We start from the raw sequence: 14412 nt of genomic DNA, 5'->3' as shown, positions 1-14412 counted from the left end.
ATGAGTTGAGGCGATTCCCCCTTTTGTGCATAAAATTCTAATTCTTCATCCTCTTTATCTCGCATCATTCTTAATTGTTTGTTTATAACTGGTATTTCTTCTAATTTTAACTTTTGCTCAAAGAGAAGTGTGACATTCCCGAATGTTACGCTACCTTTCCCCATATCTATTATCGCTCGTCTCTCATTTAAAAAATCTGCATCTATAATCAAATCTACATTTAGTTTGGGTATAATCACGAAGTTGGCTTCGATCTTCTGACCTTGGCACGAAAGAGTTAACCTTGTTTGTCTCGTAACTTCCGCAGCATTTTTTCTTATAGGACCTCTTACTTTAATCTTACGTGTTTTCAGAACTGGCAATTCCTCATTGGCATTACACTGCATGAATAAATTTTCTGAGATCGCAGTCAGTTCACTTCCGCTATCAATTACAATATTGACTGGGATATGCTTTACCATAGCCTTCACAATTGGTTGAATTTGAAAGGGTTGGTTCTGTTCTTCTTCTTCTTGCATCAACGAATCCTCCACTGAATCATACATGAGTCTTTTTAGGAATTTCCCTTGTGAATTCGAACTTTCTGTAGGATAAGCTTCGACTGCTACTTCTCTCTCTTTTATTTCCTCTTCTCTATTTCTTCCTTCATTTACGCTTTCTTCTGCATCCTCTACTTTTTCCTCATCCTTGTCTATCTTCTCCTTCTTCGTCGCTACTTCCGCATAATCGCATCTAAATGCACTAATTATCGCTTCATAACTTCCTTCATTATATACGTTGGGTTGTGTGCCCACTTGTAACTTATTTTCAACTTCTGTCGACTGCGCATTAACCTCATTGAATTCGCTTTCCCTGGTTTTCATCTTACACGGTTCAAACGTTATGAAAACGTCGGTACCGTCACTCTCTCTTTACATATCCGTCTACACTTTGCAAGCCATCTTACAGTCTTTGACAGAGGGCGATTTGTGTACCCATATCACATTCCCTCTTTCCTGTTCCATTGGCGAATGGTTCACCAGAAGAAAGAGTGCTGGTCCTCTATGCTCCATCAGTTTGGTTTTATGAGGAGCTCCACGAATTCCTCTCCCATGCTAAAATCTTCATCTCAGAGTATCACTTGCAACCTACATCCTCAATTATTTGTTATATGTATTCCAATCTCTGCCTTCCCTTACAGTTCTTATGCTCTTCAGCTTCCTCTAGTAATGTGGAAGTTATTGTCTGAGGTCGAAAGACATGTCCTGTCATCTTGTTCCTGGCTCCTGTCAGTGAATTGAATTATTCAGTAGACCTACTTAGTTCTCAACAGTCCACATAATGTTCAACAATGAGCAGTGCGTCATAAATGCTTCCGTTCTGCTTTTCGCACAGTTTATGATTCACTACCATACAATGCTGAGCTCCAAATGTACATTCCTAGAAATGTTTTGCGTAAATTAAGGCCTATGTTTGATGCTAGTACCCTTCCTATGGCCAGGAATGCCCTCTTTGCCTGCGCTAATCTGTTATTTATGACCTCCTTGCATCGCCCGTCTTGGGTTATTTTGCTTCTGAAGAAGCAGAATTTCCTAACTTTGCCTACTTCGTTATCACCAGTTTTGATATTTAGCTTATCGTTATTGTCATTTATGCTACTTCTCATTATTTTCGTCGTTGTTCAGTGTACTCTCAGTCCATATTTCATGCCCATTAAATTGTTCATTCCACTGAACGCCACCTGTAACTCCTTTCCATTTTCACTGAGCATAGCTATGTTATTAGCGAAATCCTTTCGATACCCGGCCTTGATGAGGGCTTTCTCTGCCCAGGAACTGGGTGTTTGTGTTGTCCTCATCATTTCATCTTCATCATCTCCATTCGTGACAGTGGCTAGATTGGACTGTGAAAAAAAATTTGGACTGTGTAAAAATTGGGAATTTGTGAGGCGCTAATGACCCTGCAGTTTAGCGCCTCACAAACCAAACATCATCATCAACATCCTTTAAGTCTCAATTTGAATGGCGCTCTTCAACATTTCTTTTATTCCTGTCATTGCTTTTTCGCTGTATAGATTGAATAGTACGGGTGAAGGACTGCATCATTGTCTTACCCCGTGTTTTGTCTGATCACCTCTACGTCTTCCGGTCTTACTGTTACCCCCTGGCTCTTGGATATATTGTACATTACCCATCATTCCCTATTGCTTAGTCCTATTTTTTCTCAAAATTTCTAAAATCTAGCACCATTCTACGTTATTGAAAAGGTCGATAAATCCTAAGAAGGTGCCATGATTTTCTTCAGTCTTGCTTCCATTTTGAAGAGTACCGTCAAGACTGCCTTTACCTTCCTGAAAGCCTCGCCTCTGTTTGCTTGAACCTCTCTAATTATATGTTCATGATCTTCCACAAGATATACGTAGGAAGAAGTAATATATTGATTGACCCTTCTAGGAATGTACACTCTTAGAACTTTAACAGTTAACCACAATGCGATACAGAACGCCTCTGTTAAAGTGTCTTCCACTGGACTTGGCTGTGCATCTCTTTGACACTTTTGCAATTACTAAATGTACCTGTAGCGAAATGTGCTGATGGTTTTTGTATCTTCTCTATATGTTTTCCTGTATTTCAGACCCTAGACTGTTCAGAAAGAGTCAAGCACTCGTTGAACGGCGGTTTGTAAGCTACCTCATTTGTTGACGGGTTACAATTCCTGATGATTCTTCCAGTAAATCTCAGTCTGGTAACTGTATTAAATGCTATTAGTTTTACGTGGTCGTTCCACTTTAAACCGTTCCGTTAACACTCGTGCTTAGATGTATTATGAATGTGACTCCTCCCAGTGATCATTCTTACAATTTACGAACGCAAGGACTCACAGAGATACTAAGTAATATTTTTTTTTTTTTTTTTTAACACCGAGCCGTGCCAAGTGCATAAACATTCACAAGTTTTTGCACGAGTGTTCCTGGGTATTGTATCTTTCTCTATCTTATCCTCTGGCCACCTAAATTTCTAATAAACAGTAGGCCAGTGGTGCCGTCCATAACATGTTTTCCTTTTACGACTTGCTTTCCATCTGCTACAAACTACACACTGAGCTGTATGTTGGGTTTCTTAGCAGCTGATATATATATAAGATTACATGGCTGCTGGCAATAACTTGTAAGTTCTTCTGCATATACTGCCATGTTAACTGATAAAATACTAGCTGTTACTTGCACCTGAGCTCCCGTATCAGCAGTTTTGTTATGATAAGTGATGGTAAGTAAGCTACTATATGTGTAATAACGTCAGCTACCATCTCATGTCTGCCTTTTTAGGTAACTATAGCTCATGATCTCCTCCCCCTTCCTCATCACTCCACTGCTCCAATGCACGATGCCGTGGTATGTGCTGCATCACTTGCCGTGCATTGTCTGCAGAGGGGTGTGTGTTACGGGAGAATATGGGCTTGGGACAAGGAATGAGAGAGAAGAAAAACTAACTGATTTCCGTAATAAATTTCAGCTAGTAATAGCGAATACTCTGTTCAAGAATCACAAAAGTAGGACGTATACTTGGAAAAGACCAGGTGATACGGGAAAATTTCAGTTAGATTACATCTTGGTGAGGCAGAGATTCCGAAATCAGATACTGGACTGTTGGGCGTATTCAGGAGCAAATATAGATTCAGATTACAGCGTAGTATTGAGGAAGAGAAGGTTGAAGTTTAAGAGACTAGTAAGGAAGGATCAGTACGCGAAGAAGTGGGATATGAAAGTATTAAGGAATGACGAGATATGATTGAAGTTCTCTAAGGCTATAGACATAGCAATAAGGAATAGCTCAGTAGGCAGTACAATTGAAGAGGAGTGGACATTTCTAAAACTGGCAATCTCTGACGATGGAAAGAAAAACACAGGTACAAAGAAGGTAACTCCGAAGAAACCATGTGTAACAGAAGAAATACTTCTCCTGAATCGATGAAAGAAGGAAGTACAAAAATTCAGAAATACAGAACACGTTGCTGAGGAATGTAATAAAAAGGAAATGCAGGGAAACTAAGAGGAATGGCTGCATGTAAAATGTGAAGATGTCGAAAAAGAAATGATTTTCGGAATGACTAACTCAGCATTTAGGAAAGTCAAAATACTACCCTTCGACATTAAAAGCAAAGTCCTCTATGAGGGTGAAGATTTGCATGATGTGATAGAAGAAGAAACAGGAGTCGATTTAGAAGAGGTAGGTGATGCCTAATTGGAGTGAAAATTTAAAAGAGATTTGGAGGACTTAAGATCAAATAAGGCAGAAGGGGTAGATAACATTCCATCAGAATTTCTGAAATCATAGTGGGAAGTGGTAAAAAACGACTATTCACGTAGAGAGTGTACGAGTCTGGCGACATACCATCTGACTTTCGGAACAACATCATCTACACAGTTCCAAAGATTGCAAGAGCTGACAAGTGCGAGAATTATCGCACAACCAGCGTAACAGCCCAAGCAGCCAAGTTACTGACAAGAATGATATACAAAAGAATGGGAAATAAAACTGAGGTTGTGTTAGAAGACGATAAGTTTGGGTTTAGGAAAGGTAAAGGCAACAGGGAGGCAATTCCGACGTTACGTTTGGTAACGGAAGCAACAATGAAGAAAAATCAAGACGTGTTCGTAGAATTTGTTGACCTACAGTAAGCGTTATACAACATAAAATACTGCAAGATGTTCGAAATTCTGTGGCAAAATGGGAGTAAGCTGTATGGAAATATGGGTAACATACAATATCTACCGAGGGCGTGTTGAAAATTAATGCCTCCGAAATTTTTATGTGAAAAGTTGTTCAGCATATTAAATAAAATGTACACTAACATTCCACATCTTTGCACTTCATTTCTACATATTTTCCGTCCTCTGCCGCTAAAGGACACCAAATTGTAGCATTTAGGATGAGACATATAACCTAACTGTGTCGTTGGTGTGGAACAACGTGCTGTCATCGAGTTTCGAATTCGAAGAGTTCGTCCTCATTTGGAGTACACTGTCCTTCAGCAATAAAATGAGAGCCCATATACGCGCACTTCGACACTTGCAATAATCCTATGCTTTGGGTTTACTGTCATCAACCATCTACAATACAGCCACGGATTTTCCCCATCTGATTTCCAACTTGTTTCCAAAACTTAAACCACACCTTCGGGGTCTTCACTTTGGTAGTGATGAATCCGTGCAAGGAGAGATGAGGTTGTGGTTCCGTCAACAAAGCCAGACATTCGATCTGGTCCCTCGTTGGGAAAAATGCGCTCGTCGCCTGGGCGACAACGTTGAGAAATAAAACTATAGACATGAAGAATGTTGGAATAAAATGATTCATCGAAATAAAATTGCAACTGCGTGGTCGCTTAGGGCCAAGAACTGCATCAAACCGCCTCCACCGTCACACTAGACGGCTAACAGGCCAAGGCGGCCACGGGGTGGACACGAAAACAAATTCGAGCCATCTAGCAAGGAGTGATCGAATTACAGACAAGAGCAAGTGAGGCACTGCATGTACAATTTAACATTACAGGCAACAACAGTAACTAGTGCATGAAATTTACAACATACTGCAACGGTCCTATATTACAAAAGAAATATAGTTCGAAATCTACACAGAACATATAAAATTGAAAAGGAATACGATATTCAAGAGTCTACATTGAGAAGAGTATCGCAATTCAGACCATTTTTAATTAGCGGCTCTATACCTAAAAAAAAGTTTTATTGTGTAATTGCAACTGTTGTTAAGAACGAGACTGTCCTTCAGAGACAGGTCACTTGCTAGTGAATCTGCTTCAAAAATTCGAATTTTTTTCCGTCTTAAATTATTATTTAGAGTTTTTTTAACAAAGCGGTGATAAAATGAATCGATTCGGACATTGGGAATATCTTTAAAAATTTAAATATATGTCGGTATGCGGCAACGGCCGTGTTTGCGCTGCGGTCGGTTGTCAAATGGTGTCATTGTTATTTTGCCACTTCGAAAAGATACACTGCGTAATCGTTTTTTGAGTTTGTTAGCCCTTGTTAGCACACACACTTTCCGATGCTCTTTTGTTTTCCTTTGTATATCTACGGTTTACGAGAGTTGTTTGTGTTTAAACTTCTGTACGTTGCTGAGTTGTTGGTGCTGTGTCATTCTCGGAAGAAGTTATGCCTGCAAAAAAAGTGTTTTGGAATGGGAATACGTAAGTTTTATGGTAATCAGTTTACATCGTTGGAAAGTAGAGACTGTTTAATTACATCCGCAAACCAACTGGATGTTATGTCGACTCCGCCAAGTGCCTCAAGACAGAAGCTAAAGTATTTGAATACCTACAAAATATGTTCAAAACACTGTACGGAATGTGCTTCCATAATTGCTGAAGTGAGTGCTTTGTGTTCGCTTCTAAAGAATGCTGCTGTGTGTGCACTTTGTGGAAAAGGTGGCATTAAAATCGTCGAAGATTCTTAAGGCTGCAAAGCGATTTAGAAAAGATTGCTGTATGGTGTGTCAGGTGGCAGTTGACGCTAAATAACGAAAAGTGTGAGATGATCCACATGAGTTCCAAAAGAAATCCGTTGGAATTCGATTACTCGATAAATAGTACAATTCTCAAGGCTGTCAATTCAACTAAGTACCTGGGTGATAAAATTACGAACAACTTCAGTTGGAAGGACCACATAGATAATATTGTCGGGAAGGCGAGCCAAAGGTTGCGTTTCATTGGCAGGACACTTAGCAGATGCAACAAGTCCACTAAAGAGACAGCTTACACTACACTCGTTCGTCCTCTGTTAGAATATTGCTGCGCGGTGTGGGATCCTTACCAGGTGGGATTGACGGAGGACATCGAAAGGGTGCAAAAAAGGGCAGCTCGTTTTGTATTATCGCGTTATAGGGGAGAGAGTGTGGCAGATATGATACACGAGTTGGGATGGAAGTCATTACAGCATAGACGTTTTTCGTCGCGGCGAGACCTTTTTACGAAATTTCAGTCACCAACTTTCTCTTCCGAATGCGAAAATATTTTGTTGAGCCCAACCTACATAGGTAGGAATGATCATCAAAATAAAATAAGAGAAATCAGAGCTCGAACAGAAAGGTTTAGGTTTTCGTTTTTCCCGCTCGCTGTTCGGGAGTGGAATAGTAGAGAGATAGTATGATTGTGGTTCGATGAACCCTCTGCCAAGCACTAAAATGTGAATTGCAGAGTAGTCATGTAGATGTAGAAGGCAGGAAAGGTGTGGCTAGTAAGTTACAAGTGTTTTGTGATTTCTGTGGGGTAACTAAAACTGGGTATTCTTCTGGATTATGCAAAGGAAGAATTTATAACACAAATATCAGACTTGCATTTGGAATGAGGTGTGTTGGGAAGGGTAGAAAGGCAGTTCAAACATTTTGTGCTATCACGAATTTGTCCCCACCTAGAATATTTGATTAGTACACACAGTTACTTCTTAACAGTCTTGGTCAAGTGAGTGCTGTGAGTGCTGTGTCAGTGAAGAAAGCAGTAGAAGAAACTATGTTATGCAGTGAAGGTGACACTGATATAGCTGCAGCCCTTGATGGTGCATGGCGGAAGCGTGGTCACCTATCATTGAATGGTGTTTTCACCGCAACATCCGTAGATAATGAAAAGGTGACTGACATAGAATGTATATCAAAGTATTGACATGATTGCAAAGGAAATAACCAAGATCATGTTTGTGTTCCGAATTTTTCTGGGTACAGTGGTGGAATGGAATCAGAGGGAGTTCTCAGTATATTTCAAAGATCAGAAGAGAATTATGATGTACAGCATGTGAAATACCTTAGAGACGGACACACCAAAGACTTTGCAAATGTGTTGGAAAATATGCCTTACGTAAGAACTGTAAAAACTGAAAAGTTAGAGTATGTTGGTCATGTCCAAAAGAGGATGGGCACACGTTTACATAAGCTAATAAAAGATATGAAGGGGAAAAGCTCAGTGTTGGCAAACAAATTGCCAGTCGGGGTCGTCTTACTAAGGAAGAGGTGGACAAACTGCAGCTCTATTATGGTTTAGCCATAAGAAGGAATCGAGACAATATTGAGGCTATGAAGAAGCAGTATAGGTTACCTTTTTCCATAAAGCTTCTACGGATGTCCGTCCACAGCATGTTCTCTGCGACAGTAGTGTAGACACACGGTGTGGATACAGTTAACAAATATTTCAACCATGTGATATGGGAAGGCCAGAATAGCACAGAGGAGCAAGAACAGTAAGAGAGAAGACGAGGAACACACAAACCAAGAATATTATGTAACTGGAGGGTTTTAAGAACAACAGAGGTGAGTAACAGATGAAGTGTACCTTTAAACTGAATTTCCCAAGAGTAAAATTTTCTCACATATTTATTTTAGATAAAAAGTTTTTCAGCTGGAGGTCTGAAATTTTTTGTGATATTTCAGGCAACCATTTGGAGAAAAGTAGACTACAGACACCAGCTTACTATCACAAGAACGAAAAATATCCCATTATTAATTATAAAAAATTACCTTAATTTTAATTGTCTGATTTATGTAGTTATAGTATAAAAACTATTTATTGAAACCATTTGATTGTAGTCTACCTTTTAGATAACAATGGCATAAATGTGTGCATTAAGAAGAGTAGTTAATAAGTCTATAGACTTTAGACGTAGACTGGCAGGAAAAATTTTAATTTACTGACCGCCATAAATGTTTATGTAATAAAGTTTATATCGAAGTTATTCTGATTGTTCTTATACCAAAATCGTCATCCCTAAAACACTTCCATTGTCCTAAAATATCTTTGTATTCAGAGCTCATATTATGTGGTTATACCCTCATAAACTTTATGAAAATTCTTACTGTTTATCCAGCTGTTCACTGGCAAGTTACCTTAAAAATCTCTAGCTCTTCTCGTTTTTTCTCCGAGTGCAAGATCTTGACGTCTTTTACATCTTTAGGATTATGTCCTGTGATTAACAAATGGTCAGCGAAAGTTGAATTGTGAACATTGATGCCTTTTTTTTTTTGCCGTGAATGTGTTCCTTAAATGTTGTCGAAATAGCTCGAGCTGTTTGGCTTATGTAATAGGCAGGACAACTGCCGAAAATAATTTTAAAACACCAGAATTCTGCAGAGGGGAAAGCATAGGTTTCAAGTTATGCATGATGTTACTTTTTAAAGAATTGTTAGTGGAGAATGCTACTCTACATTTATATTTATTTTGAAGTAAACGCTGTATCCTGTAAGAAATTGGGCCCAGAATTGGTATAGAGCAAACTTTTTTCTTTTCATTAATTTCGTTAGTAGAAAGGCCTAGGTTGGTGACTCTCTTACTGATTTTCCTGTTAAAATTGTTGACAGCAACAGTTTCAATCAGATTGCTTTCAGAACTGGAATTTTTAGAAGAAAGGGGAGGGGGGATGTGAGTTTTCTAGATCTCACTCTTACAATAGTAGACGACAAAATTAGCTTCAGTGTCTTTCGTAAAGAAACCAGTTCTGATTATGTTATTCCATTCACGTTAGAACACCTTCATTCTCATAAGACGGCCTTTTTTCTTTCAGCTATTCATAGAACCACCCACACCCCTCCCCCCTATCTCTTCTATATCGATTCCTGTTCCTTTTTCTGTCACATTTTTCCCCTCACAGAGGCCTTCAATGTGCTCTTTCCACGTACCTGCTCTCTCCTTTGCATTTTGTCGTGGAATTTACGTTACGCTCTTAAAGCTACCACCCTTGCTTTTAATTTCACCGAAGGTTTTTCTTGAATTTCCTATATGCTGAGTCAGACCTTCCGACGATCATTTATTTTTAGATTTCTTCACAATTTTCATGGAGGATTTCGTCTTAGCTTCACTGGACATACTATTATTTCATTCCTCAGCGACTACTATTTTGTATTCCTGAATTTCCCCGAACATTTTTGAACTTCCTTCTTTCATCGATCAACTGAAGTATTTCTTCTGTTACCAATAGTTCCTTCGCAGTTACCTTCTTTGTACCTATACTTATATATACAAATTCTGCGAGTGCCCTCTTTAGAGATGTCCATTCCCCTTCAGTCTGCCTACTGAGCAATTCCTTATTGCTATATCTAGAGCCTTAGAGAAATTTATTCGTATCTCGTCATTCCTTAGTACTTCCATAGCCCACTTCTTTGCGTATCGATTCTTCCTAAACAATCTTATAAACTTCAGCCTACTCTTCCTCTCCACGATGTTGCGATCATAGTCTATATCTGCTCCTGGATACGCCTTACAATCCACAAATCCACTACTTGATTTCGGAATCATTGTCTGACCATGACGTAATCTGACGGAAATCTTCCAGTATCACCCGGCCTTTTCCAAGTATATCTCCTCCTCTCATAATTCTTGAACAGAGTATTCGCTATTACTAGCTGAAATTTATTGCATAATCCAATGAATCGTTCCTCATCTCACTCCTTGTACCAAGCACATATCCTCCCGTAACTCTTTCTTCTATTCTTCCCCTATAACCGCATTCCAGTCATCAGTGATTATCAGATTTTCATACTCCCTTACATACTGGTTAACGCGTTTAGTATTCTCGTATACTTTCTCTGTCTCTTTATCTTCATCCTAATTCGTCAGCATACATGATATATGGATTCCTGTCGACTATGATGAGAAAACCCCTATCACTGAGCTGTTCATAGTAACACCCACTCTGCCCTACATTGGTTTCTCAGTATATATATATACTGAGAAACCAATGTCAAAATACCAAGACTCGTGAACAAGGGTCGACTAGAGGTTCGTGAACTTACACCACTTATTGCCCAATCCACCTGCTTCTGAGCCAGAAATATCCTTTAAAATGAGAAGAGTTACCCCACAATGTAATACCATATGACATAAGCGAATGAAAATAAGCAAAGTAGACTAATTTTTGTGTTGAACAATCACTCACTTCAGATACCGTTCAATTAATAAAAATGGGAATATTAAGTCTTTGAAAAAGATCCTGAACGTGGGCTTCCCATGACACTTTACTATCTGAACACCTAGAAATCGGAACCATTCAGTTTCGTTAATCGTATGTTCATTCTGTAAAATTAAAACGTCAGGTTTTGTTGAATTGTGTGTTAGAAACTGTAAAAACTGAGTCTTACTGTGATTTAGCATTAGTCTATTTTCTACAAGCCATGAACTTAGGTCATGCACTGCACTATTTGAAACCAGGCCAATGTTGCACACAACATCCTTTACTACAAAGCTAGTGTCATCAGGAAACAGAAGATTTTAGAGTTATCTGTAATACTAGACGGCATATCATTTATATAAATAAGAACAAGAGTGGTCCCAACACGTATCCCTGGGGCACAACCCCCTCTCTCTCTCCCCCCCCCCCCCCCCCCACTTGACTGTACCCCACTCAGACCCCAAACCACAGCCATTCTATACACTGTCAATTACGACCTTTTGCTGTCTGTTGCTAAAGTAGGAGGTGAACCAGTTGTGAGCTACTCCCTATATTCTGTAATGGTCCAACTTCTGGAGCAATGTTTTGTGACTAACACAATCAAACGCCTTGGTTAAATCAAAAAATATGCCTAGCGCTCGAAACCTTTTGTTTAACCCATCCAGTACATCACAAAAAGAAAGAGAATATAGTATTTTCAGTTCTTAAACGACTTCTAAAGGCGAACTGTACGTGTGACAGCAAATCGTGTAACATAAAATGATCAATTATCCTTACATACACAGCCTTTTCAATAACTTTAACAAACACTGATGGCATAGAAATACCTCTAAAATTGTCTACATTTTCCTTTTCTACCTTTTTATGAAGTTTCTTTACTACTGAGTACTTCAATCGTTCATGAAATGGACCATACCTAAAGGAAAAATTACAAATACGGCTAAATACAGAGCTAACATGTGTAGCACAATACTTTAATATTCTTCAGTGATGTAATTACTGACTCGAACTCCCCCTTGTGTGTATTACAGAGGATTATTTCAGACATCAACCTCGGAAAGGCATTTGCCAAGATAGTTATATGTTTCCCTGTACATACTAAATTTTTATTTAATTCACCAGTAACGCTCGGAAAATGATTATTAAATACTGTACATAGATCTGATTTATCAGTAACAGAAATATTTTTACTATAGACTTACTTTATATCATCGGCCTCGTGTTGCTGATCAGGCACTTCCTTCACAGCTGACCATATGGTTTTAATTTTATCCTGTGAATTAACTGTTCTATTTGCATAACACAAACTCAGGTGATTCAGGTAAAAAGGTTTCCGACGTGATTATGGTTGCACGACGGGAAACAACAGATTTTGAAAGCGGTTTGGTTTGGAAACTTGGAAATTTGTGGTAAGGTCCAGTGGTCGTTAAGCTTACAGACAATTTAATCTAACTTTAACTAACTTACGCTAAGGAAAACACACACACACACACACACACACACACACACACACACACACACACACACACACACACACACACACGCACACACACACACACACACACACACACACACCCATGCCCGAGAGAGGACTGGAACGTCCAACGTGGGGGGACCGCGTGTACCGTGACAAGGAGCGGATTGGTGCTTGGAGCTATAGGCACTGGACATTTCATTTAGGAAATCGTTAGGGAATTCAGTATTTCGAGATCTGCAGTGTCAAGAGTGTGCCGAGAATATCTCTCACCACGGACAACTCAGTGGTGGACGGCCTTCACTTAACCACTGAGAACAGCGGCGTTTTCGTGGAGTTGTCATTGCTTAGAGACAAGAAACACTGCGTGAAATACCGCCGATATCAATGTCGGACGTACGAAGAACCAACGGGTTAGGACAGTGCTACGAATTGGACGTTAATTGGCTGTGAGAGCAGACGACCGCCTCTAGTGCCTTTGCTAACAGCACGTCATCGCCAGCTGCATCTCTTCTGGGCTCGTGACCATATCGGTAGGACCATAGACAATTGGGAAACTATGGCCTGGTCCCGATTTTAGTTAGTAAGAGCTGATGGTTGGTTCGGGTGTGGCGCAGACCCCACGGAGCCCTTCACCCAAGTTGTCCACAAGGCACTGTGCAAGCTGGTGGTGGCTCCATAATGGTGTTGGCAATGCTTACATGGAATGGATTGGCACCGCTGATCCAACTGAACCGATCATTAACCGGAATGGTTATGTTCAGCTACATGGAGACCATTTGCAGACAATCATGGACTTCATGTTCCCAAGCAGTGATGTTATGTCACTGAGCCACAGTTGTTGCGATTGGTTTGAAGAACATCCTGGACAGTTTGAGCAATTGATTTAGCCACCCAGATAGCCCGACATGAATCCTATCGAACATTTACGGCATATAATCTATAGATCACTTCGTGCACAATATCGTGCACCGGCAACACCTCCGCATTTATGGACGGCTATAGAGGCAGCTTGGCTCAATATTTATGCAAGGAACTTGCAACGATTTGTTGAATCCATGTCCAGCAATAGGAAGTCCGACACAGTATTAAGACGTGCACAATGACTTCTGTCACCTCAATGTAAATTACTTGTATCATTTTACGGATGATACAAATCCTATTTAAAGTTGCTTACACCGGTCCTGTTTTTAGCCCGTCGTCCAGTTTATTTTTGTAAGATCTGCCCCACATTTAATTGCTTTTCACGGCGAGAATAGACCGTAAGTTATTTCATGCTATCAGGGGTGGATTTTATATGTATTAGTGCATAACTGTGCCACTCTGCTGCCGAATCGCTATGTCCTGCCTTTCTCCATAAGTTCACTGGTTAAGACGCTTCTCGTGTATCTGCCCTGTAGATAAAGTACGGAAAAATAGCAAAAGAGTAAGGTTTCAGGCCTCGCTGCGTCTTTTTATATGTTTGCAGGTAACACATATGAGGAACTGTCGTGGTTTCCGAGTCCTGAGGCCGCTGCTGCTGTACCCAGTGCCCTTCGAGAAATGGAGGAGGTACTTTTCTGAGGAGGACACCAGGAGCACGCTAGCTGTCATGCACCGAGCTTACGCAGCACACGTGTGGAACAAGGTCAGCGCGGAAGCTGACGTCGTGCCACAAAACTCAGTCTACGCTACACTCGCCCGCAAAAATTGTCCTAACTCCTTCAGGGCCGCCGCGGGTCGCTTCTAGACACTTCTAATCATGCTTCTCGTTTCATACATACTAACCGTTCCAGTAATTCGTAAACGCGATGCTGCCCAAAATTATTCAGATGCACTCTGATGGACTTCACCTTGTGGCGATACGACATTAGACATCTGACCTTCTTGACTTGCCTAATATTCCTACCCTCCATTTGAGAAGTAATTTGCTACTTTTGTGCCGAAATAGGTGAAATGCAGTAATTGAAAAAAAAGTCTATCTCAGGACTCAAATCCAGTACTTCTCGGGTGAAATCTGTTATAGAGGAGTGGT

The 14412-nt window shown here is 40.1% G+C and overlaps 1 protein-coding gene across 1 annotated transcript in view; it reads left to right on the top strand.

Annotated features, from left to right (window-relative positions):
- The window catches only part of LOC126335701 (lactosylceramide 4-alpha-galactosyltransferase-like), a gene marked incomplete at its 5' end in the record, with an annotated part of 50655 nt that extends 36528 nt beyond the window's left edge, over positions 1-14127 (top strand). The window contains one exon of the mRNA XM_049999159.1: positions 13867-14127. Within this exon, the coding sequence (XP_049855116.1) occupies positions 13867-14127 (261 nt within the window). The remainder of the gene's footprint in view (positions 1-13866) is intronic.
- Positions 14128-14412: the final 285 nt, after the last annotated feature.

This window comes from Schistocerca gregaria, chromosome 2 (assembly GCF_023897955.1).
Source record: "Schistocerca gregaria isolate iqSchGreg1 chromosome 2, iqSchGreg1.2, whole genome shotgun sequence".
NCBI lineage: Eukaryota > Metazoa > Arthropoda > Insecta > Orthoptera > Acrididae > Schistocerca > Schistocerca gregaria.
This window is presented reverse-complemented; position numbering and strand designations above follow the sequence as displayed.